This window comes from Leptonychotes weddellii, chromosome 12, assembly GCF_054177405.1.
Source record: "Leptonychotes weddellii isolate Sample4059 chromosome 12, ASM5417740v2, whole genome shotgun sequence".
Classification (NCBI taxonomy): Eukaryota; Metazoa; Chordata; class Mammalia; order Carnivora; family Phocidae; genus Leptonychotes; species Leptonychotes weddellii.
Genome location: NC_138380.1, coordinates 40,456,567 through 40,480,520, shown reverse-complemented (window position 1 = coordinate 40,480,520; position 23,954 = coordinate 40,456,567). Strand labels below are relative to the sequence as shown.

Below are 23,954 nucleotides of genomic sequence, written 5' to 3'. Positions count from 1 at the left end.
AAGTCAAGCAGAGAAAGTCAATTATCATATGGTTTCACTTATTTGTGGAACATAAGGAATAGCATGGAGGACACTAGGAGAAGGAAGGGGAAAATGAGGGGGTGGGGATTGGAGGGAGAGATGAACCATGAGAAACTATGGACTCTGAGAAACAAACAGGGTTTTAGAGGGGAAGGGGGAGGGGGGATTGGTTAGCCCCGTGATGGGTATTAAGGAGGGCACGTACTGCATGGAGCACTGGGTGTTATATGAAAACAATGGATCGTGGATCACCACACCAAAAATTAATGATGTATTGTATGGTGACTAACATAACATAATAAAATTAAAAAAAAAAAAAGCAAAAAAAAAATTAAAAAAAAAACAACAAAACATTCAAATTCTTTTCAGATGGAAGACTGTTGACTGAAAACACAACTGTGTTGTCGGATGCAACATTGCCCCCAGGCATTTTTAGCCTATTTTTAGGAAATGATGAGATCACACTCTGATATTTGTTTCCAAAATTCTGGATCTTGTGTGACCTCCACGGGTCGATGTTTGTGGGACAGAATGGCCTAGGTAAACAACCTACTTTTAAGGGTGAGACTCTAAGGTTGAGAGCCGTATTCCTTTCTTCTCCAGGAATTTTGAGTCTAAAGAAACAGAGACACATATGAGCAACCAAGTAGGGTTTTTTTTCTTTTTTAGAAAAGTATAATGATACTTCAATCTTTAAATGTACACTTCTTTTTCTGAATCAACTGAGATTTTGACACATGAAGAGATATTGAATCAGCAGAGAATTAGAGGAAAGGCAAAACTAGGTTATATCTTCATCCGGGGATGATACATTGATTTGAACAGAAGAGAAACTCCAATGCATCTGAACCAACTGCATGGAGCTCTGTGTTGGGAAAGCTTTTCAGGCTGTGTCTGGACTTGGTGAGAAAAGGTACACTGACTGATTAGTAATGTCTGTCTTAAGTGAAGAGAGGAGGCATGGTAATATATTTGTCACATTTTCTAACTCTGTCTTACTCTGGTTTGGTGTCATCTTCAGCCATTACATTTTTGAGGACCTATTTTATATGAACCACTGTGTTGGTTGCAAACACAAATATGAAAAATTGGGGGGGATGGTCTCTGCTCTCCCAAAAATGATAATATAGTAAGAAAGAATGAAGATCTATGAACTTTGAGGCAGAATCACTGAAGGGTCATAAAGAAGCAAAATAGAGCATGCTGAGGGTTAACCAGGGTAAAAGACCATTTCTAGTCAAAGGGATCAGAACATATAACCCAGAGAAGATGAAATTATCTGTAGGGTCTTGAATAACTAAGATTTTCATAAGATGTAGAAGGAATTGCATAAAAAGAGTGATGTGAACATACATGAGAATAGGCCTGGTTCAGTCAGGAAATAGTTCCATGTGAAAGTGAGTGGTACAAAATAGTGCTGCAGGTGATAGATGTCACTTCATGAGGAACTTTGTCTTCTGGAAAAGACACAATTAATGTATTTTCCATATATTCATTCATTAAACAGAATCACCCAGTGATATATGCATGCTTTTAGGTCCTAGAACGCTTGAATTCAAATATCTTGACATTCATCTGACCTCTGAGTGTGGTTGGGGAGCAAAGGGGCAAGGGAGATCTTGTACAGGATATCAGGATATGCAGCCCTCTCTGTAAACTTGTCAGCCCTCATGGACAGGAGCTGAATCTCAGTCTGTGAAGAGCCCCCTGGATGAGACAGCAGACAATAAACTTCTCCAACCGGGGAGTATGCATATTGGCAGACTTGTTCTTCATGTTTTTCTTGATAAAGCCTCTACTGTTGGTCATTGGAAGTTGATTTTTCTGGAGCTAGGAGGTGTCTGATGTGGGAGGGAATATCAATCCTTGCTATGAAAAACCGCAATTCCTAAGGAAGAAATCTGGAGCTGGTAGCAGAATTCCAGAGAAGTATCAGTGACAAAATGTGAAAACTGATTTGGAGAAATAAAAAAGATAAATGACTTTGAGAATGGGTGATGAAAAAAATGGGGGTAGCAATAACAGAAATATAGACATCAGGAAGAGCATAGTATGAGAACTGGAGAAGAATTTGAGAGTGAGGCTTACAATATCTTCAAGACATTCAAATGAAGAAGACCAACAGGAAGTTGGGAATGCTTGTGTAGGCTTGAGAAAGCGATAGGGACAGATCTGTAGAGTTAGAAATCACACAGATGGAGTTGGTGCTTAAAATCCTGAGAAAAGATACAATTTATGGGAAGAAATCTGAGAAGTCTGATGGCATGATCTCGGGAAAAGACTATGAGAAGGAGAAGCGTTTAGCCACTAGTCCAGCAGTAAAGTAAAGATATAAAGACAAATCAGGAGAGTGCAGTGCTCACAGGCAAATGGAGGAGAGCTTCTAGATGAAATGGTGTGGGCAACAATGTGAAAGGCGTCAAAAAATTCAAAGGGAACAAGCCTGTGGAAATGTCATTGTGCTTAGGCACTTTGGGTATTTATCCACTTGACTGTTGAATTTCACTGTTGATTTTCTACAAGAAAATCAAATGTAAGCCTAGTTTGGCAGTAGAAAAAGGATATGGTTCAGTAACGGAAGTTGGTTTTAAAGAGGAAAAGAAATATGTCTTCCTCTAAGAAATCAGGGACAAATAAGAGGATGGTATAGAGTCAGATACCCACAGGGGAGGGAAGCTAAATAACTAAGGAATGTTTTTTCCCATAGACTGTGTTTTCTTAATGCTCTAGTTGAGAGGACGGGCAAAAGGAAGCAGGAAGTTGAGGAAAGAGTCATCCACTTGGATTAACTGATGGGAGGTGAGGAAGATGGATTCGATGAGCAATGGTCCATGAAAGACTGAGCTACAGGTGTGTGAGTGGTCATGTTAGCTCAATTGTGGGGCTTCTTCTAGCAATGCTTCATGACAAAGTTTCAACAAAGGGCACAATACTGGCCCAAGTTGGAGAGGGACACCACCAATCTGGTGTTGGGAATGATCATGCTATGGTTGCTGGTCCTGCCTGCTGTGTTGGAACCGTATGAGAGCATGCCGAATGATAGAAGATGCATAATGATGGTGAGCAGCCTCAACAAAGAGGTACTTCAAGTCTGCAAGCAACACAGCGTGTGGAAACAATATATACTCCTGTAATCAAAGGACCTCAACTGAATCCTCTCTCTACCCTTTTCCACTAGCTCTGCAAATGTTCTGCAAAAATTTGACTCTTCTGAGTCTTAATTTATTGATTAACAATAAGACAATAAGGCTTCCCACACAGGTTTATTAAGAATTAAATATATTATGGGGCACCTGGTTGAGCTTGAACGTCCGACTCTTGGTTTTGGCTCAAGTCATGATCTCAGGGTCGTGAGATCGAGCCCTGCATTGTCAATCTCTGAGCTCAGCATGGAACCTGCTTGGAATTCTCTCTCTCCCTCTCCCTCTGTCCTCCCCACCCCCGCCCCTGGCTCACGTGTGCATGCATGGATGCTCTCTTTTTTTCTCTCTCTGTCTCAAATAAATAAATAAATAAATAAAACCTTTTAAAAAAAGATTTAAATATATTAGTACATATTAAAGTGGTTGGGACCTAATGGGTTCTCAAAAAATATCAACTAAAATTTAATCTATTGGGCTCGAGCAGTGTTACATAATTTCAGTTTTTAGCAGCTGTAATTGGATATTTGTCTCTGTTGTTACATTTACTTAATATCCTTTTACCATTGTGTCTTAAAGTTTGGAATCTTTTTATACCCAGTGGGTCATAAGAGATGCTAAAAGGGCAATAATCATAAATGAATTGTTTCCATAATGGCTGGTTTCTAGGCAAGGTGCTTCTATAAAGTACAGGTCAGCTGAACTCTTCCTCAAGTGTAAAAAACAAAGCACGTCGTAGAACATTCACAGAGAATCCAAGTTGGACATTAATATACACAGTTGAATACAGCATTCCCTAGTTATTATTACTTGCTATTCCCCAAAAGCAGTTTTTCATGTTCTTTAAATATAACAAAAGTATAATGAATGCTCGTAAATCTCCTAAATTAGTCTCTAAACAACACCACCAGGAAAGGCCTACTATCGACACCGATGATACTGTAGAACCTTCTCCGGCCCCAACTGGCTTTGCCATGGGCACCTGGCGCTATGCCAGGGGTCAAACGTGGAGCCAAATCATTAATCCTTCACCCACACCAAACTCCCAGTCCTAACACATCCTCACATTTAACTTGACAGACTCCCAATAAACCAAGATGTCAGCCCAATAGGTTTTGTTTTTTTTAAACTGGAAATGGATCAAAGAGTGTAATTGATCAAGTGAAGTTGGCAGTCAATGAGAAAATAAATTCAAACTTTGCAGGTAAATAAGTGGCCTTCCATATGTCTTAGGAACATGGATTTTTTTTTTTTTTAAGATTTTATTTATTTATTTGTCAAAGAGAGAGAGAGAGCCCAAGCAGGGGGAGCGGCAGGCAGAGGGAGAGGGAGAAGCAGGCTCCCAGCTGAGCAGGGAGGCCAATGTAGGACTCGATCCCAAGACCCTGGGATCATGACCTGAGCCGAAGGCAAATGTTTAACCAACTGAGCTACCCAGGTGTCCCAAGAACATGGATCTTTATGGAAATCCTATACTTCAAAAATAGTGGTTATCAACCATCTCCACTTTTCCCCTCTACTTCACGGGGATTAGAAATCATAACAGTGAGAGTGCTGGAGTGCCTTCCCTATTTCAAAAGCTCAGTGGATGAGCTCATGGTAAGGCTTAACTGGCTTGTGGTAGAAAGAGGTAGGAAGAGTAAGAAATTAGCATTCTCCAAGCACCTATTAGTGACAGTCACTGCCCTACCCATGTGAGGTTAGTATTACTACTAGATGGAAAAACAAAAACAAACAAACAAACAAACAAACAAAAACAAAACCCCCAGAACACCTGCAGACTTATTCTGGGCAGAGGTGTGGTGGGAAGAGGGAGAGAACAATTTATACTGCTCTTTTCTTACAAGGACTGGTCCTGCCTAAGAATTGGATTCTATTATAAGGTGGCTGTGCTTGGATTATATTACAAAGAAAAAAATACCATTTTGAAGCTTCTGTCAGTTCTTTGTGCTTCTAGGAGCAGGACCCAGAGTAAATGCCCTTTCTGTGGCAGAGTGAGTTCATCAGCTTTAAAAAATGCCTTGAGCTTGCGTGGTGTAGGGAGTACGGGATGGATTGCTCTGTACATTCACAGGAATTTAAAGTTCAAGAGGGGAGAAAGGTCTTGGTAGAAGGAGAGATCCAAGAAGATACAGGGAAATCTGTGTCTTAAGGAAGACACTGCCATGAGAAATCCTCCACAAAGGGAGACTAGCTGATATTGTTGTTGGATTTTTAATTTATGTAGTTGTTCTGCTGTGCCACCATTCAGGCAAAGTCCATTCTAGGCCATAGGCTGGTGTTGGTGGAACTTTGGAAAAATAAAGGGATTCGGTGTGGGAAAGGAGATGGGATGAATGGGAACAGATGAAGGACAGAACTGTAGGAGTAAGACGCCGGGGGTGGTCAAGGGTTGAGAGACGTGGAACATGAGAGCAAGAATGAGCCATAACAGATAAAAGATGGAAGCCCATGATCTCCAAGGGTGCAGGGAAACACAGGTGAAGGGAGAGCTGAGGGCGGGGATGTCAGGTTTCCAACTGAATGCTGAAATACACATTAAAGATTGAAGTGCAGCGTGAGGCAGAAATTGGTACCTGGGAGAACAGCCAGGTAGGAAAATATTATTAATGAAATTATTAGTTAAATTATTAACTTCTCTTTACTAAAGTTAGAAAACGCGAACAACCTACCCGAGGTCATAGAACCAGTAAGGGACATTGCTCTCAAACTCAAAAGCCTAACTTCTTTTTACTACGCTCTACTCTTTCTCCAAGAAATAATAGCAACTATTTATGGATACACTTACCATATTCTCAACCCTGTGCTATGCTGAGCCAGGAAGTATTATTACTCTCATTTTATGGCTAAGGAAACTAAAGTTCAGAGGGATTCCAAAACTTGCTAGAGCTCACAGAGCTAACAAAAGGGAGCCAAGATTTAATGATAGGTTTTTCTAGCCCCAAAGTGTCAGTTCTAAACCAACTATATAGCTTAGCCTGGAATGATATAAACAGAGTTGATAACATAGGTGTTTACCTACAGACTAGCTGGTATTATGGGTTACTCATACTAACAAATTAATTGATTGGGTTTGTGCTATAGGGATAAGGTGGTTTTAAAAACACCTACCACCTATACAATCAGGAAGCCAATTGAGAAGTTTGTTATGCTGTTCATCCTGATGAGATATTCAGGACTGAATCGGACCAAGCATAGGGAAAATCTAACTCTTTTCAAATGAATCCCAGAATTCTGGAGAAGAGAAAGGTGACTCATACAAGAAAGCCCTTTAAAAGCATCTTTTTATTTGCTATAAGAATATAATCTGGCATTTCTATACAATCCATCATGCAAAAAACATGGTAGGCATTTTACAAGCAAAGCAGAATCTCAATATCTGTACATTTGTTCAATCAACATATTAGCCAAAGCTGAAAAATAGCATCCTGGGATAAAAGAATGCAGAAAGAGCCAACTTTCTTCCCTAGAGTCATGGCTTCTAATGTCAAGAAGCACAGTGGAGAAAGCACAGCCACCTTGATGCTTCAATGCCTAAGACTGAAAGTATTGGGGGAGATTTGAGGAACATCACCGAAGATCCACTGGGCCGCCAGGAGGCCCCACTACCCATGGGCAGTTTCACTCCTAAATGGTTCTGTGAAGCAAGCATTGAGGCATCTATACAAACAGGGAGGAATTACGTGTGGAGTTAACCTACTTCAGGCGGAACAGACACTGTGAGCCTGCAGAAGGATCCTTTTACTCCGGCACTGAGCAGGGAGTTAAGAATTACAATTGCTTTCCTAACAAAAAGTCACAGTGATTTTCCTTTTTGTATAGTAATTAAATTTCCCTGAAATACCACCGTCAGGCACGTTATAAGTAAATTGCTCAATAGCATGGTGGACTAAACTCTGGAGCTGGCTCAACTTGCATAACTGTGGTTTACTGGAAGTGAGCTGGGGCGAAAGAGGGAAGGAGAGCACACCAAACCCTTTACAATCAGACCCTAAACGCTGTGATCATCAGCCCAGGGGTTGCAGAGGTTCCTGAGAGTTCTTTCTGGATGTGGAAGGTTCCTAGTTACATCGGTCGTGCTCCCTATTACTCACCGAGTTCAGCAATAACAATCCAAACCTATGTTATCCTCAATCTTCACCACAAAAGGCTGTGGGTATTATGAATCCAACTTTCTAATTAAGCAAACTGAGGATTTTAACGGTTATGCCATTAGACTGAGAACGTGCAACTAGTTATAGATGGGACAGAATTGGTGATCAGGACTGCCAGACAACAAACCTGAAGTTTTCCACTGCACCAGAGCATTTCTGAAGGGATCAAAAGCTATTTATGGCCTTGAACATTTCCTTACCATTTTGTGTGATTTTAGTCCCAAAGTAAAAAGTCCAGGAGAGATTCAGAAGAGCTAAAAATGCCGCAGTGAAGAGAGGTGAGTTATCAACTTCCATTCCAGCAAGAGCTGTGAGAGCAACTGAGATTCCAAAGGGCCTCAGCTATAGGGTCTGCTAGAAAATTGATCTGAAATTTAACTTAGAGGTATCTCCAACTTAATGAAGAAAAATCTGCAAGTAAGGGATTCAAATTAGGTTCAGGAATTTACACCCTCCTGCCCTAGGACCACAAGACCAAAGGGACATTTCCTCGGGTATATCTCAAACCTGGAGTCTCTGAGGCATGGGCATCCCATTGATTTCTAGCATTGTCAAATGTAAGTGAAGGTAACAAATTAGAAGAAGTAGAGCCAAAATGTATCTCCTACAAACTCTCACATCTCTAAAGGTACAAAATGAGGCCACCAGGCATGAAAGCATGCAATGAAAACCAAAGCAAGTGTCTTTATTTCTGACTTGTATCTGCTTTGCGAAGCCTCAGTTCAGCATTCTCCATGAACTCAACTGCACATCAGTCTTCTTTGCCCTCTGCAATTGTTACATTCAGAAACACAACTTTTAACTTTAATGGGTTTACTTTGAAAGTTACATATTTACCTGTATTTTAAATATTGTAATAATCACCGTATTTAAGGAATGCACTTCTAAAAACATCTTTTCCTATTGTAGTTAAAATTGGAAAAGATGTTTTAAGAGGTGCATTTCTTAAATACGATGATTATTAAACCAATATTCTTACTAGGGCAAGTCAGCTTCTAGGGATAAAAGAAGTGTCAGTGGGAGGAATTTTCTAAAGAGGGTGCATCATTTTAATTTGGGTCTGATTTAGACTTTGAAAGATCTATACAAATAAAAGCCACACGAGACTACCCTCTTACTACCGGAGTCTGCACTGACTCCCAGATCCAGTGACGGATGGGTCCATAACAGAACAACAGAGGGGAAAATCACATACGGCCTTCACTTTGCCTCGGTGGAGTCGACCAAAAAGCACCAGCCCCCAAAGCCTCCAAAGGTCTTGGAAGCATATTCCACTGTGGCTGGTGAGTGCTGACAGGCAGAGGAGTGGGCCTCTCCTTCACTCCCTCTCTTCCCCTTGACCTATTTTCTGTTCCAGTTATGTGAGATAGTCTGAATTTTTTTCATTTTGATCCTCTGATCCAGCATCTTGTACCTCGCAGGATGCTCATCAGTTTTCTTTGGGACCGAAGGTGCGTAGGAGCTAGATGCATAAGCAGGGCGTTTAAAATGACGCAGAGGAGCCTTGATGACTGGTGGCCATGCAAAGGAAGACAGACAACCATTAGCCTCACCATTGACATGGCACAACCTAACGACTGTGGACAATTTGCTCTCCCCTAGACCTGTCTGTTTCTTTTCAAACCAGGAAACAGACAAGTTGGACCCTCACTGGGAATCTTACTGCAGATATATGAATAAACACATTCTCACCTTGGTCATTAACTTAAAATAAAGAACGACAAATTCCTAGAGATAGACAACGAGGACCCCAGAATGCAAATGTTTTTTGACAATGAGTGGATGGGGTTAAGGAAGTGAGAGGGGGCGACAGGATCACTTTTGGGAATAGCAAAGCAAACGCGGGCGAGCAGAGCCGGACGACAGATCAGCATTTAGCATCGGATGTAAGCTTTTAGGGCTGCAAAGTGGCGCACGATCCTGAAGTGATTAAAAAAAAAGGGACATCACTGGGAAAATATTTGCCAAACACATATATAAAGGCCTTGTGTCCAAAATAGTTTTTGTAAAACTCTTAAAATTCAGTAAAGGGAAATCAACAACCCAATTTACAAAGGAGCAAAAGATCTGAACCGACTCCTCACTGAAGAAGGGATGCATATGGCAAGAAAGCCACAGTTGCAAATTAAAATACCAATGATATACACCACACACCTATCAGGGTGGATAAAATCCAAAACAGAGCAGACGACACCAGTTGCTGGTGACGATGCGGAGCAACAGGAACTCCCATTCTCGCTGGTGGGAATGTAAAGTATTACAGCCACTTTGGAAGATGGCTTGACAGTCTCTTAGGAAGCTGGTCATGGTCTTACCACACGATCCAGCAGTTGTGCTACTAGGTATTTACCCAACTGATTTGAAAACTGACGTCCACATAAAAACCTGTACATGAAGTTTATAAAAGTTAATTCCTAATTGCCCCAAACCATAAGCCAGGAATTCCTTCAATAGTTAACTGCATGAACACGTTGTAGAACATCCATACAATGGGATATTATTCAGTGATAAAACAAAATGAGCAGTCAAGCCACATAAAGACATAAAGTACTAACTGATTCCTCCTCTCTCTGTCCCCCGCCGCCGGCCCCACCTCTTCCCCTTCTTGGTCCCACTGGAGAGCGTCGTCAGTGAGACAGGGTAAGAGTGAGTAAAGGGAAAACCAGGTTAAATGGTCATTGCAAACCAATGAGATAGAATAATTAGGTAAAAGGTATGAAGGACAGAGCTGGTGCTGAGTCCTTTCCTCAAACACTTGCTCTCAGTGAGGCAATTCTAACAGCACTTACAGGGCCGGCAAAGAAAGGTAATACACAGATGGGTCGGCTTGAAGGGCGGAGACTGGGGGACAGATCCATGAAACAAAAGGTTACCCTTGTGAAAACCAGTTTCACAGCTCTCTTCCAGTATGATCAAGCAAAAGATCAGAAACACTTAAATATACAATCATAGGGGTTGGTTAAGTTCTGGTACATTCTTAAAATATACTACTGTGATACTACGGAAAAGCGATACAGATGTCTATTAATAAAAATAAAGGTTCTTGTAATCCTGTTAAATAAAAAAAACCCAGTAACTGTAATCTAATCTCATTACAGTAAAAATGTATCCAAATGCGCATAGGAAAACCCAGAAGATCATACATTTAAATCATAGCAGTGATTATCTCTGAAGAGTACAAACATGGTTTTTTGGTTGTTTGTTTCCATTTTCTAATTTTTCTGTGTGGATCAGGTTTTGCTGATGTGACTTTTGAAAAAGAAACATACTGCTAAAAATTTCTTCCGTAGAATCATACATCAGAGATATTCTGCAAAATCATACGTAACAAAAAGCCAGCAAAACTGAAGTCACTTTGGGCTTTAGTACAAGACATCTCAGAGAGCTCAGAGCTCACTAGACTTTTCCCTTCTGTAGACTAATAGTCATTCATTGACTTCTTAGAGCACTTAGGTGTTGCTGATAGAACAGTGAATAAAACAGACCGAAATCCCTGCCCTCGTGGGATTTCCACTCTAGTGACCCCCACTGAAACTTGTCACTTCGCTTACAGAAGAAAAAAGTGTTCAGGTCTAATAAGGGACGCTAGAACCACCGTAACACCCACACGAACTGTGCCTTCTGAGTTGGGCTAACACGTAGTAAAGACTTGCAGCAAATGGTCCTGTAGCGACGTAATAATATACATGCGGAAGAACAGAGAGGGTGTTTTTTTTTTTTTTAAGACCTCAGAGCACTTAATTCTGTGTTTTATGGTAAACAGCACAAAACACTCTAGGAACAAATGTAAAAACAGCCCTGTTACCCTGGAGAATGGGGTAGAAACAAGAGAGGCTTCAGATTAAAAGCTGCTTGTTGCAAACGTCTGGACTAGCTGATTTACTGCTCAAGTCACAATCCCTCTCCATATTCATTCTGTTTTCGCTACTCAGCATGAACGCAGCCAAAGTATTATTGAATTTCCCACTTCTCAGCATGAAGACACATTTACCGTTTGCCGGAATTCTGATTATCTGAACAAAAACTCCCCTTGCCCCTGGAGTCGCTGCGAATAGAGTCGAACCTGCTGATAGAGACCGGCTCCCCACCAAGATTGTGGAAATACTTATATGCCTGCTGTCTCCCTTACTCAAAATGTTGGAAAAAAGAAAAATTCATACAGGGCTGTTTTGTATGCATTGACTGCCTTTCCAGTCTGCAGGGGAACATGATGTGATGACAGAGCAAAACAGGAGAGCCAGGGATAAGGACACCATCTTGAATTCAGTGGAGACCTTTGTTCTGGGGCACTGGCGTGGGCTCCTGGGCCTCTTTCATTTGCCTACTGGCTATTCCAGAGATACTGGAAGAGGATCTGATCCTCCCCCTTTCAACGACTACATGCGTCCCACAGCTGAACCCAAGCAATCGTGTTAAAATCCACCTCTCCTTCTCCCGGGGTAGAGAAGAAGAACCAAACTGGGAACAGAATCCCCTCCCCTCCATATGCTTGATTATTAGCCAGTTGGACCTTTTTTCTCTTGAGGACATATTCACAAAGTCTGCTCTCATCTCTTAGAGCAATTTACTTCGTGGAAAGGGTCTAATTAGCTAATGAAGATTTGATGAAGGCACATACCGCTCGCTGCACAGAGCCTGAACTTGGGAGAGTCATTATCTATATTACTTTCAAATGTACTTAGGAAAAGAAAAGTGCAAGACTAAAATCGATACATCACCATCCTTTATTTCACAATTACACACAATATTTGTTTCTCATAAAAGCAATGCTCTCTGAGGGGTTTTAATCCCCGTTCATTTAAATCTCATCTTTCTCGTAAACACCACAGTTCTCCCAAAAGTGTGTATAATCTTCTCCCTTTCCTCGGCCATGACCGACCTATCTGTTTTTCCCTCTCTGTTTCTGTCTGTGTCTCTGTCTTTGAGACCATTTTACTTGGTGGCTACTTTTCTTGTGGTGTGGGAGACGTGTGTATAGAATTATTCTTCAAAAATAGATTCAGACTTAGTCCTAAATCAAATCAATATAGTTGTTAGTTCAGGTATTGCAATGTAAAAGAGGGTTTTTAAAACACTTTAAAATTATATTAGTCTACTGTTTCTCAAAGTACCTTTCAATAAAGTTGTGAGTGTAATAGGTATTATTGGGAGACAGGGAGTCTCCTTAGCCAAATTTAACTGGGTTTAAACTACTATCTTCATGGCAGGACTTCTCAGACACCTAAATAATGGGGATGTGTATTAGGAATCCCGAAGAAGAGCCAACAGCATGTGGTTTTTCTCCATTTTATTAGGCTGGGGAACTCCCTTTACAGGGGCATCTCACAGAGTGTTCAGCAGAAAATACTTTCAGAAAAGACTGGCCTAATTTCTTATTCTTATCTTATGGTGTCATATCCTATACTACCATAAATCCCTACTTCAGGACACCTTGTTGTTTTGCACTAAGTGAGAGCAATCACTGGTCCCCACCTACTGTGGGTCCTGCCTAATCTCCACGAGTTAGTAACTGTGTGAGAATCTCATGTGTGAGAATCTGTCTCTGTTCTTTTGATCCTCTCTGACTTCATGGTGATCTTCTGTAACCACTCACACAGCAGCAGCAACTCTGTGTGGAGAATGTCTGAATCTCTGTTGCAGATCACCACCTCTGAGGGCAGGAACTTGGTCCGCTCTTAACTTCTGAATAAATTCGAATATTAGCACCTTCTTAAAATAAGAAGTATTGGACATATGTTTTCTGCCCTTTCAAAGATAATGTCGTGATATGACCTTTGGGGGAAAAAAATTTCCATTATAGACCTTTTCTATCTGCATTCACACATACACACACGGACACACACAACTAACAAAATAAAAAATAGTCATTTGTTGCCTCTGAAATGTTGTTTTACATGAAGAATAAAATCCCATTGCCATACATTTCATCTCTAAAATCAGTGTCTACTTGTGGTGTCTGTCGGAAAGCTCTTATAAAAAATGCACAAAAATCATTCACGAGTTTTGAATTGTGAGGGATTGGAAAGCTAACATCAGCTCCATCAAGGGTGGAATGATGTAAGAACCGAGCTTGTGATTTTCATGTCAGGATTCGCCATGGTAAAATAGTTATGATTTCTGACAACACATTGTGTACTAGGCACAATGCTAAGAATTTAATGTGAACTAGCCTTTCACCTTCTCTACAATCCTATGAAGCAAGCACTGTTATCACCCCCTTTTGGGGCGAGGAAAACTGGGGCTTAGAGAGCTTAAGTAACTTGCCAAAGTCTACACAACTGGTATGCAGGAAGTCTGGATTCTGGATTCACATCCAAGCGGCTCAACTTCGGAGTCTTCACCTGATATTTAAAGCAACCTTGGACCAAAGCTCAGAATAAGTTTTAATAACTACCATAATAAATTAAAAGAGTCAAAACAGTACTTCATATTTACTCTCAGTATTTGAGTATATAATCTGTGTAATATACAGGATTCTTGAACACGCTCGTTAGTAGCTATAGTCACACCTGCCCCAAAGCAAAAGCAAGTCATCCCCCCCAAGACACACACTTAATATAATTTGTGTTAATAGCTCAGGAAGGAATTATATAAAGGTCCTGGCTAACAGGTCTCTTAAATAACTGCTTTTATCTCTTCCTTCACTTATGCCAGGTTGAAATGTTGACAGGAATTCCAAAAGTCACAGCCACTCTTGATGAGCAATCAAGCCAGGTAGAGCACTAAGATCTTGGGTGAAATGTTTAATTCAGTGGTTCTCACCCTGGCTGCATATGAGAACCACCTGGGGAGCTTTTAAAAATCCCAATGCTCAGGGGTGCCTGGGTGGCTCAGTCGTTAAGCGTCTGCCTTCAGCTCAGGTAATGATCCCGGAGTCCTGGGATCGAGTCCCTCATTGGGCTCCCTGCTCCACAGGAAGCCTGCTTCTCCCTCTCCCACTCCCCCTGCTTGTGTTCCCTCTCTTGCTGTGTCTCTCTCTGTCAAATAAATAAATAAATAAAATCTTTAAAAAAAAAATCCCAATGCTCAGGTCGTACCCCAGATCAATTAAAGCAGAATCTATGGGGGTTAGTCTGAGACCTCAGGAGTTCTTAAAGCTCTTCAGATAATTCCACTGTGTGTGAGTTTCAGAACTACTGTTTTGGTCTCTCCAAATGTCTCCTTCCTTATCATCACAAAGGAAACAATAGTGCTAATGTTTAGCACACACTGAACGTGTTGTGTAAACTGTAGAGAGCTAGCCAACGTTGCTGCTATAGTTTGATCACGACAAACTGCCTGGGGTGGGGAGGAGTCTTTGATGCATCTGTTAAGGTTACATGTGGTCTTCAGAATTATGCTCTTTTTTTTTTTTCCTCCTGTCCACCACATTTTGTTCTTGTTGGGTCTACCATGAACACAAAAGCTCTGAGAAATGAAAAGGTATTCTTTTGTTGGAGAAAGCAACTTCAGCGCTATCATTTGAGGATTGTAAGAAGACCCACACCAAGAAGAACCAACCCTGAGATTAGCCATTGTTTTCTAAATAAATCTCACATGTGGAAAAGGAAAAAATAAGACCCAAGAGCACGTTCCTGATGTCTGACTGAGGGGTAAAATAAGAGTGAGAGCCTTGCAGGCAGAGATCTAGGTTTAAAGCCTGCTTCACCACTCCTGTTCTTTCTTGGGCAAGTCACTTTGCCTGTAAGCTCCATGTTTCTCCTCTGCAGCCCAAGTGTAACAGTGCTGCCCATCTCGCAGGGCTGCTGGGAGGACTCAGCCAGACTGGGCATGTCAAGGATTTCCTACAGTGTCTGGCATAAAGAATGCCTTCGGTCTGTGATGACCTCTCTGAAGATCGCCGTAGTGATAGTGATCATGTCCAAGGGTAACTCCCGGTGCATAAAGTGGGACTAAAACCCTGAACAGACAGAATGCCAGAAGACTTCTAGGACAGGCGCTGACATTTCTTGCAGGACTGATTTTTGCTCTGCTAGTTAGGGTCTTGCTCAGTTTGAGATAATCTGCCCTTTTGAGACAATCTGCCTGTTCCTTTATGCCTCTGGGATTTTTCTCCCCTCTGGACTCTTTCTAGCTTCTTTCTGGGATATCTTTTCAGATTATCCGGAATTCCAAACCAGGCTTATGTCTGATTCTGACGACCATGTCAGCTGCATTAGCTAATTTGGCATGAATCAGTGGCATTTTGAAGGTGAACTCATGAGAAAACACAAAATCAGCCAAAAGACTCCTCTCAATTAATAAATAATAAATCAGCTCCACAGAGGACTGAATCAAGAAGGGTCATCCCATTCCCAAGGCAGAAGCACACCCTTTAAACCTCCAGCAGTTTGGCTGAATTGGTTTTCCAAGCTGGTTTTTTCCTTAAGGGGCAAGTGGAAGAAATTAATTTGTTTCAACAGAAAAACAGACTTGGCTTTTGTTCATTATCTAGGCTTCCCATTAGACGCTTTAAAAAATGAAAGTGGAACATATCAACCTTTTAGAAACCCAAGGCTCTGCTGTTTAAGGAGACAAGTAGCTTGGTCTCTGTCCTCTATACTTTTCAGTGTTTTTACATCCCTTATTGCAGCCACCCCCATCCTTGGAAGGGGCCAGATTCAGTTCTGTCTCTAGCCCCCTATGATGCGGACACACGCTTTCAGTTTCCCACTTAGAAAACAGAGCTGAGAAGTCTCAGTGCAGAGAGCTGTGCTGAGAAGGAAAGGACTCATGCATCGGAGCAGTCAGCATGGTACTGACACGCAGTAGGGGCTGCCTCCTCTCCATTTCCATCCCTTCCTCAGATGAAGATCCTACAACTCACGAATTAGCAGGAAGGTTTGCAACTGCCAGGAAAATTCAGTAGCAGCATACTTTCCCAGTTAGGAATTCATCTGTCTTCTCAAGACACAAACAGCATTATACTGAGGCCACATTGCTCGGTGTCTCTACCTTTTATAGAAATACAATCTAGCAACAATGACCCAGCTAGAAAATCATTCATAAACCATGCACATTAGATGTACTGTTGTCTAAGGTAATGATCTACTCAAACTCTTCAAGGTGTATTTTATATTAAAACTACAATAATGAGGGGTGCCTGGGTGGCTCAGTCGGTTGAGCATCTGCCTTCAGATCAGGTCATGATCCTGGGGTCCTGGGATCTAGCCCTGCATCGCATCAGGCTCCCTGCTCAGTGGGGAGTCTGCTTCTCCCTCTCCCCCACCCCCCAGCTAGGGTTCTCTCTCACTTGCTCTGCTCTCTCTCAAATAAATAAATAAATAACCTTTAAAAAAAACCTACAATAATGAAACCCATCATCTACATTTTAAAAGATGCTGGCTCTCCAAGGACTTTACCTCAAGAAAATGAGGCTTAATAATCTACGGGTTCCATATTTTCACCTCACAGAGCAACAAGCAGCTACCTAGAAGGAGCTGAGATGACACTGCATGAACCAAACCACTACCTGGGATAGAAAGGTGACCCCGTCAGCATTTCCAGGTCCCCAGAGGAACCTGTGTCCGTAGGGAAAAGATAAACCACATGGTTTTGTTGCCCTTCATCCAGCCCAAAGCTGTTTGCTTCCACCTGCAGTTCTCAACCCTGGCTGCACCTCAGATCACCTGGAGAGCTTTAAAGTTTACTGATGCCTGAGCCCTCCCCGCAAGAGTCTCTGAAGCAATCCATTATTTTAAGGTGAAGCCCAAGTTTCAATATGTTTATCATGTCCAGTGATTTTAATGTGTATTCAGGTTGAGAAACACTGGCTTAAGTGCCAAGTTTGTTTTGAGACTAAGTCAACTTATACTTCGGTATTAAGGGATGCCTGGGGCAGATGGCAAGGTCTTATCATTACATGCAGGGGCTTCCAACCCTTGGCCACGTGCTAAGATCTGTGACAAGAATTGAGCCCATGAGGGATGCCTGGGTAGCTCAGTCAGTTAAGCGTGTGCCTTCAGCTCAGGTCATGATCCCAGGATCCTGGGATCAAGTCCTGCATTGGGCTCCTTGCTCAGCAGGGAGCCTGCTTCTCTGTCTAATTGCCACTCCCCCTGCTTGTGCTCTCTCTCTCTTTCTGACAAATAAATAAATAAAAATCTTAAAAAAAAAAAAAGAATTGAACCCATGAAAATCTACTTTGAGAACAGGTGGTGTGGTATTATTACAAGAGAAGCATGGGTTGGGACAGCACATCACTGGGTTAAGCTATTACTAGTTGTAAGATTCTAAGGAGATAAACTATTCTGGGACTCGGGTTTTTTGTTTTTGTTTTTGTTTCTCTGTAAAATGGGAAGAATAGTAACCACCTTGCATGGTGCTGTGAGGATTTTCAAGGAGATGTAAGTGAGATAATGTATATACAGTACCTTGTAAACTTGTGGGCTGCCAGTATGTCGTAGGTACGTGGTATGTGCCCACCATTATCACATAGCATAGGGGACGAACGGTCATCATTGAGGGCCTTTTAATGGTATCCTCTTGATGGATTTCTTATTCTAGTGTAAAAAAGTCATATAATTCCCCACACAACTGGATATTACTGCATGAAAGTAGTTACCAAACAATGAAGAGATTAACTTAACAAATTTATTTGTGAACATGTGGCAGAGAACACATCATTCTGATTCATGAAAAACTAATTCTCCAAAATGTGCATGTATATAAAGACATATATATCAGCAACCCGAGGGAACCACTTTGCTGAAACTAAGTGCCATTTGAAGCAAAGCAAAAACATCAAGCCCACATTCTAAACTATTTATACAATGTACAAATATGGATGTTCAGGGATCACTCTGGGCAAAGCCTAACCATGAATGTGAATGAGTGCTGCAAATCCTGGCTGGATGGGAAGTGTGACTTAGACAACCAACCAGGATGAAAGAAGTTTCAGTCCCTGAATTCTAATCTTGATGCAATTAGGAAAATAACAAGGGCACTTTTGATTCTTAAGACTCTTTGCATTTATTATGCTGAGACATAATAATTCTTCAAGTCACCTTCATTGGAAGTTACTCTTAAATCACTGATGCCCCAGTTTTTTCAATGCTTCTTTATGCTTTACCCAATAGATAATTAATCCTGGCTACAAACCTCACGGGGATAGGGACAGGGTGTAATGCACACTTGCATCCCCAGAACCTAATCACGGAACTGGTAACAGTTGGTGCTAATAAATATTTCATGAATGAGTAAACTACTCTGCATCACACTCAGTAACCTTCATAAATCTCCCACTTACTAAAGAATAAATGAACCCCTTAGAATACACACCAGCTGGCAAAGTTGACCGGCCTCTCCAGACCCTGATGGTTCCTCTTTGCCTCCACAATGTCTTGATACCCAGATTTGCTGCCCACGGTTGCTCCAAGAAGGGAGCCAGCAAGTTCCTTCCCTTTGAGGTCTCCAGCCTGAAGCCTGAACATTCTTGCTTTAGACAAATACTGTAACCTCGGCTCATTTCTACAGGTCTTCCTAGAGTATGGAGAGGCACTGAGGTATGGTGTTCGAACCCCTCTCCCTCTGACAAAGAGGTGAAAGAGGAGGAGCAATTAAGTAAGGCTGGAAAATAAGCTCTCTTTTTACGCAAAGAATGGCTGGCTATTAAATGCCCTGCAACCTGATGATTTAATGATTAATGGTTTCATTTGATAAAACTACTATTTTAATTAATTAAAAAAAAAAGAACAAGAAAGTCCTCCCTCAAGGAGGGATCATCTTCAATTTAGCTCTTTCATTTTGTTTGCCCCAGCAGGCCCAATGTATGTGAGGCATGCTGTTTCAAACGAGAAAAATATTTTGGAGAAAAGCTAAGTCTTTTTCTTGAGCTTTTTCCATCCCTGTGTGCAGTTTTCCACACGAGCATATGAAATGGGAAGTGTAAGGCTCAGTCAGTAACTCTGCCCTTTGTTCATACCAACAAGGACGTATCCCAGAAGAAGCCTGCAAAGCTAAATTTCACCAGGTTTCTAGAGCTCTGAAATGCTAAATCAATACATCACAAATGAGCTTTGATCCAGTCCATAGTAAGAATGACAACCGCCATCCCTCAAACTGAACTCAAGATAAAAGAATTACAAAGAGAGCACTCACTGGAAACTTCACTTAAAAGACAGTGAGGAATCCCTCCGCACCCAGAGCTGCACCTGGAATTAGTGCAGGGGAACCTGGTCTAATCCCCAGGCAGAATAAGAAAGGTGGTTACATCTGGACTATTTGACATCGGTCTTTACCCATGAACAATGAAACTCAAGCAAAAAGCATAGGCTTGCCTTGTCTTGCTGCCTGCTAACTTCGGGCAAGCTACTTATCTGATTATGTTTCAGTTCCCTAATTTGTGAAATGGAGATAAATACCTTCCTTAGAGAGTTGTCATGAGGATTAAATGAGGTAATACATGTTAAGAATCTAGCATTATCCCTGATAGTTAATAGATGTGCAATACATATCAAAGTATTTATTGTTAAAAACCTATATTAGGGAGATCAGAAGTTATTTTTTGAAGTTTACCACTCAATAACTTATAATACACATAATACTTCGTCTCAGTTTAAAAAAAAAAAAAAAAGCATAAGCTTCCTAAAATGTCTTCAGACCTCAGAGCTGGTCAGTTCTCTTCTGAGGAATCCTCTGGATGAACGTTTTATCCGTAGTCCCCTAGAATAGGACACATGACAATGTCATTGCAAGCCAGGTGGCATCTCAACACACAAACTTTTTCTACATCAGGCACGGAGATTAGAAGCAGAGCTACGTCTACTGCCAACACTAGGATGCACGCCGGCAGCCGCACACACGGAGGAGCGATCAGCCAAGTGCATCAGCAAATGGGGATGGTACTGTACCTTTCCGTCTAAGGATCACTTCCCAAAAGTGATGTGACTGAAGTGCCCTGGGGAATCTGCTCAGAAGTAAGTCACTGACTAGGCTCCTTCGTTAGCGGTCATGGCTGTGAGTGGTGCTGAAGCTCTGGGCCACTCCTCCAGTGAGAGCCAACATTTCCTCAGCTCTCCACCATTTACAGCCCACACATGGAGCGTGATTGGGTTCACAGACCTCATGGGGCATGGTGAAAGGTGGTTCTAGAAAAAATCAGCTGCAGGTGCTTACTTTACTACGTAAGAGTCACTTTGCTATAGATACACAACGAATCAAGGAGATGGCCCCAGAAGAATTTCCCAGTTGCTGGAGCTTTAGGACTCCTTTGATAATTTTGGAAACCACACAAGCTGTTCCTTAATGAAGTGGTCTCTGGTGGCTTCTGGATTGAAGCATGTTACCAGCAGGACTTACTTCATATCTGAATCCTCATATCCCAACACCCATCTCTCCCAGTATGTTAGAAAGGGAAAACATTAAATTTCTCCGAAATATTTGTAAAATCACGTTTACGTGGATGAAACCAAACAAAGCTGTCTTGGAGGACAGCCCTGGGTTTTTCACTTAAAATTCTTAATATATAATATTTTGAGCATACAGAAAAGTATAGATAATAATAATGTCAAATTCCCATGTCCTTTCAATACAATTTAATCAAATCTTAACATTTTGCATATTAGCTCATAAAGATATTTAAAGAGATTAAATGTCACAAATAGAGTTGAAGTACCTAGTATACTCTTCCAGGATACTTCTCTCCCCCCATCACACAAAAAAACATCATCTAGAATTTGATGCTTATTATCCCTGTGCATAGAAACACTCAGTTATTTTATTTGTATGCATCCATTAAATATCTAATATTTTTGCTTGTTTTAAAAAGTAATATAAATTGTGTTTAGGTGGTATATATCTTGTTGCAACTTGCTTTTCTTGTTGGACATTACATTAAGCATTGTTAGTAATAGCAAAAAATGGAAAGCATCAATAGGAGAATGATTAAACATCCTGTGGCTCATTTATATAATAGACTGCTATACAGATGTTAAAATGGCCAATGTTTTTCAAAGAACTACGTTTAATTTTGCATAGAATTTCTTTTGTCATATGTTAGCAAACTTTCTGTAGATTTTTTTTAAAGGTGTGCACTTAAAAGCACGATAGGTCTGGTTTTTGTTTTCCTTATCTAATCAGATAATCTCTCCTATTTTAATACCAGAGTTTAAGCCATTTGCAATTATTATTATTACTGATATTTTTGGATTTGATTCTACTATGTAATTTTGGTTTTGTTTTGTATTTGATTCTACTATCTAATTTTGTAATCATTCTTTATTCCTTTTCTTCCTTTCTGCCTTCTATTAAATTGATACATTTTTATATTCCTTCTTTGTTGTTGTTCAGTTCCCAATTTAAATGTTACAGGCTATATATCAATTATTTTACTGATGATCCTTTGTGTTAAAAAGTTACAAAATTACAAAGTTCTGTCCAAACACAAAATGGATTTTAGCAGTCCTTAACTTTCTACTGAATAAACCTCCTTCCATCTATAGCTTCCGTTTCCTATTTTAACACAAAAATTGGACATTATTTTTTTATAATTACTCGCTCAAATTTACCAACATGTTCTGTTTACTTGTGTGTATACCATTTATTTTTTTTATTATTTTTTAAAAGATTTTATTTATTTATTTGACAGAGAGAGACACAGCAAGAGAGGGAACACAAGCAGGGAGAGTGGGAGAGGGAGAAGCAGGCTTCCTGCGGAGAAGGGAGCCCGATGCGGGGCTCCATCCCAGGACCCCGGGATCATGACCTGAGCCGAAGGCAGACACTTAACGACTGAGCCACCTAGGCACCCCAAAGTGTGTATACCATTTGCTCTTGTATCTCAAGATACAAGAAGATACACCTTGGTTTGGGGTTCATTTTTCTTTCTTTCTTTCTTTTTTTTTTTTGAAGTATATCCCTTAATCTTTCTTTTAATGAAGTCCGCAACTGGTAAACCATGTCATTGTATATCTGAAAATGTTTTTACTTTGCCTTCACTCATAACTAATAATTGAGCTATTTTAGTTATTATATATTGACTTACTTTCCCTCAACACATGGTAGATGCATTCTCATTGTCTTCTGGCATCTACTATTACCAATGCAGATTTTGCCATTAGTTGGTTGTCATTTTATTATAAGCAACCTGCTTGAATACAGCCAGCTTCCCATGGCATTTAAGAATTTCTCATTTTGAGGTAATTTTAGGCAATCTCACACAATATCATTAGATATGCATTTGGTTTTATTTAAGTATGTATGGCAATTGAGCTGCATTTTCCACCCAAGGTGAGTCTTCAGAGCCATTTATCTATCTTCCATGCTCTCTCATTTTTTATTGAGATATAATTCACATACCACAAACTTCATTATTTGAAGTGTACAGTTCAGTTACTGTACTCACAGGGCTGTGCAGCCATCACCAATATCTAATTCCAAAACATTTCCATCACTATGAAAAGAAATCCCATACCCGTAGGAAATCACTCCTCATTCTTCTCTCTCCTCAAGCTTCTAGAAACCCCTAATCTATTCTCTCTTTCTATGGATAAGCCTATTCTTGTTATTTCACATAAATGGCATCATAAAATGTGTAGCCTTGTGCCTGGCTTCTTTCACTTAGCAAAATGTTTTCAAGATTCATCCATGTTGTAGAATGTATCAATACTTCAGCCCTTTAGATAGATAATAGATAATAATCTATTGTGTAGGGGCGCCTGGGTGGCTCAGTCAGTTAAGTGTCTGCCTTCAGCTCAGGTCATGGTCTCAGGGTCCTGGAATCGAGCCCCGCATCGGGCTCCCTGCTCAGCGGGGAGTCTGCCTCTCCCTCTGCCTGCCGCTCCCCCTGCTTGTGTGCTCTCTCTCGCTCTCAAATAAATAAATAAAATCTTTTTTAAAAAATCTATTGTATGGATATAGCACATTTGGTTTATATATTCATCAGTTGGTGGACATTTAGTTTCTCTCCACTTTTTAGCTATTATGAGTAATACTGCTTTGAATATTTGTGGACAAGTTTCTGTGTAAACGTATCTTTTCAGTTCTCTCGGGAATACACCTACGAGTGGAATCGCTGTGTCATTTGGTCACTGTATGTTTACCTTCTTGAGAAACTACCAAACTCTTTTCCAAAGTGGCTGCACCATTTTACATTCCCACCAGCAATGTACAAGGCTAGTAATTTCTCCACATCATCATCACACTTGCTATTATTGTCACAATTCTAGTGAATGTAGAGTAGTATGTCATTGTAGTTTTGATTTGCATTTCCCTAATGACTAACGATGTTGAACATCTTTTCATGTTCCATTTGTATATCTTTTTTGGAAAAATGTTTATTTAAATCCTCTGCCCTCTTTTTAATTGGGTTATTTATCTTTTTATTGTTGAGTTGTGAACATTATTTACATATTCTGGATACTAGACCCTTATCAGATATATGATTTTCAAATATTTTCTTCCATTCTGTGGATTTTCTTTCCACTTTTTTTTTTTTTAAGATTTTATTTATTTATTTGACAGAGAGAGACACAGCAAGAGAGGGAACACAAGCAGGGGGAGTGGGAGAGGGAGAAGTAGGCTTCCTGCTGAGCAGGGAGCCCATGCGGGGCTCGATCCCAGGACCCTGGGATCATGACCTGAGCTGAAGGCAGATGCTTAACAACTGAGCCACCCAGGTGCCCCTCCACTTTCTTAATAGTGTCCCTTGAAACACAAAAGT

The 23,954-nt window shown here is 40.7% G+C and overlaps 1 protein-coding gene across 5 annotated transcripts in view; it reads right to left on the bottom strand.

The window, feature by feature from the left end:
• Positions 1-6,431: 6,431 nt before the first annotated feature.
• The window catches only part of PDE1C (phosphodiesterase 1C), a 286,493-nt gene continuing 268,970 nt past the window's right edge, over positions 6,432-23,954 (bottom strand). For 3 of the 5 annotated variants that reach the window (XM_081800305.1, XM_081800306.1, XM_081800311.1), the window contains one exon: positions 6,432-8,826. In XM_081800305.1, coding sequence (XP_081656431.1) covers positions 8,657-8,826 — 170 coding nt within the window. In that variant the 3' untranslated portion in view covers positions 6,432-8,656. Of the gene's footprint in view, positions 8,827-17,873; positions 19,958-23,954 lie in introns of those variants that run through there. The other 2 variants (XM_081800308.1, XM_081800307.1) reach the window with 2 other exon arrangements.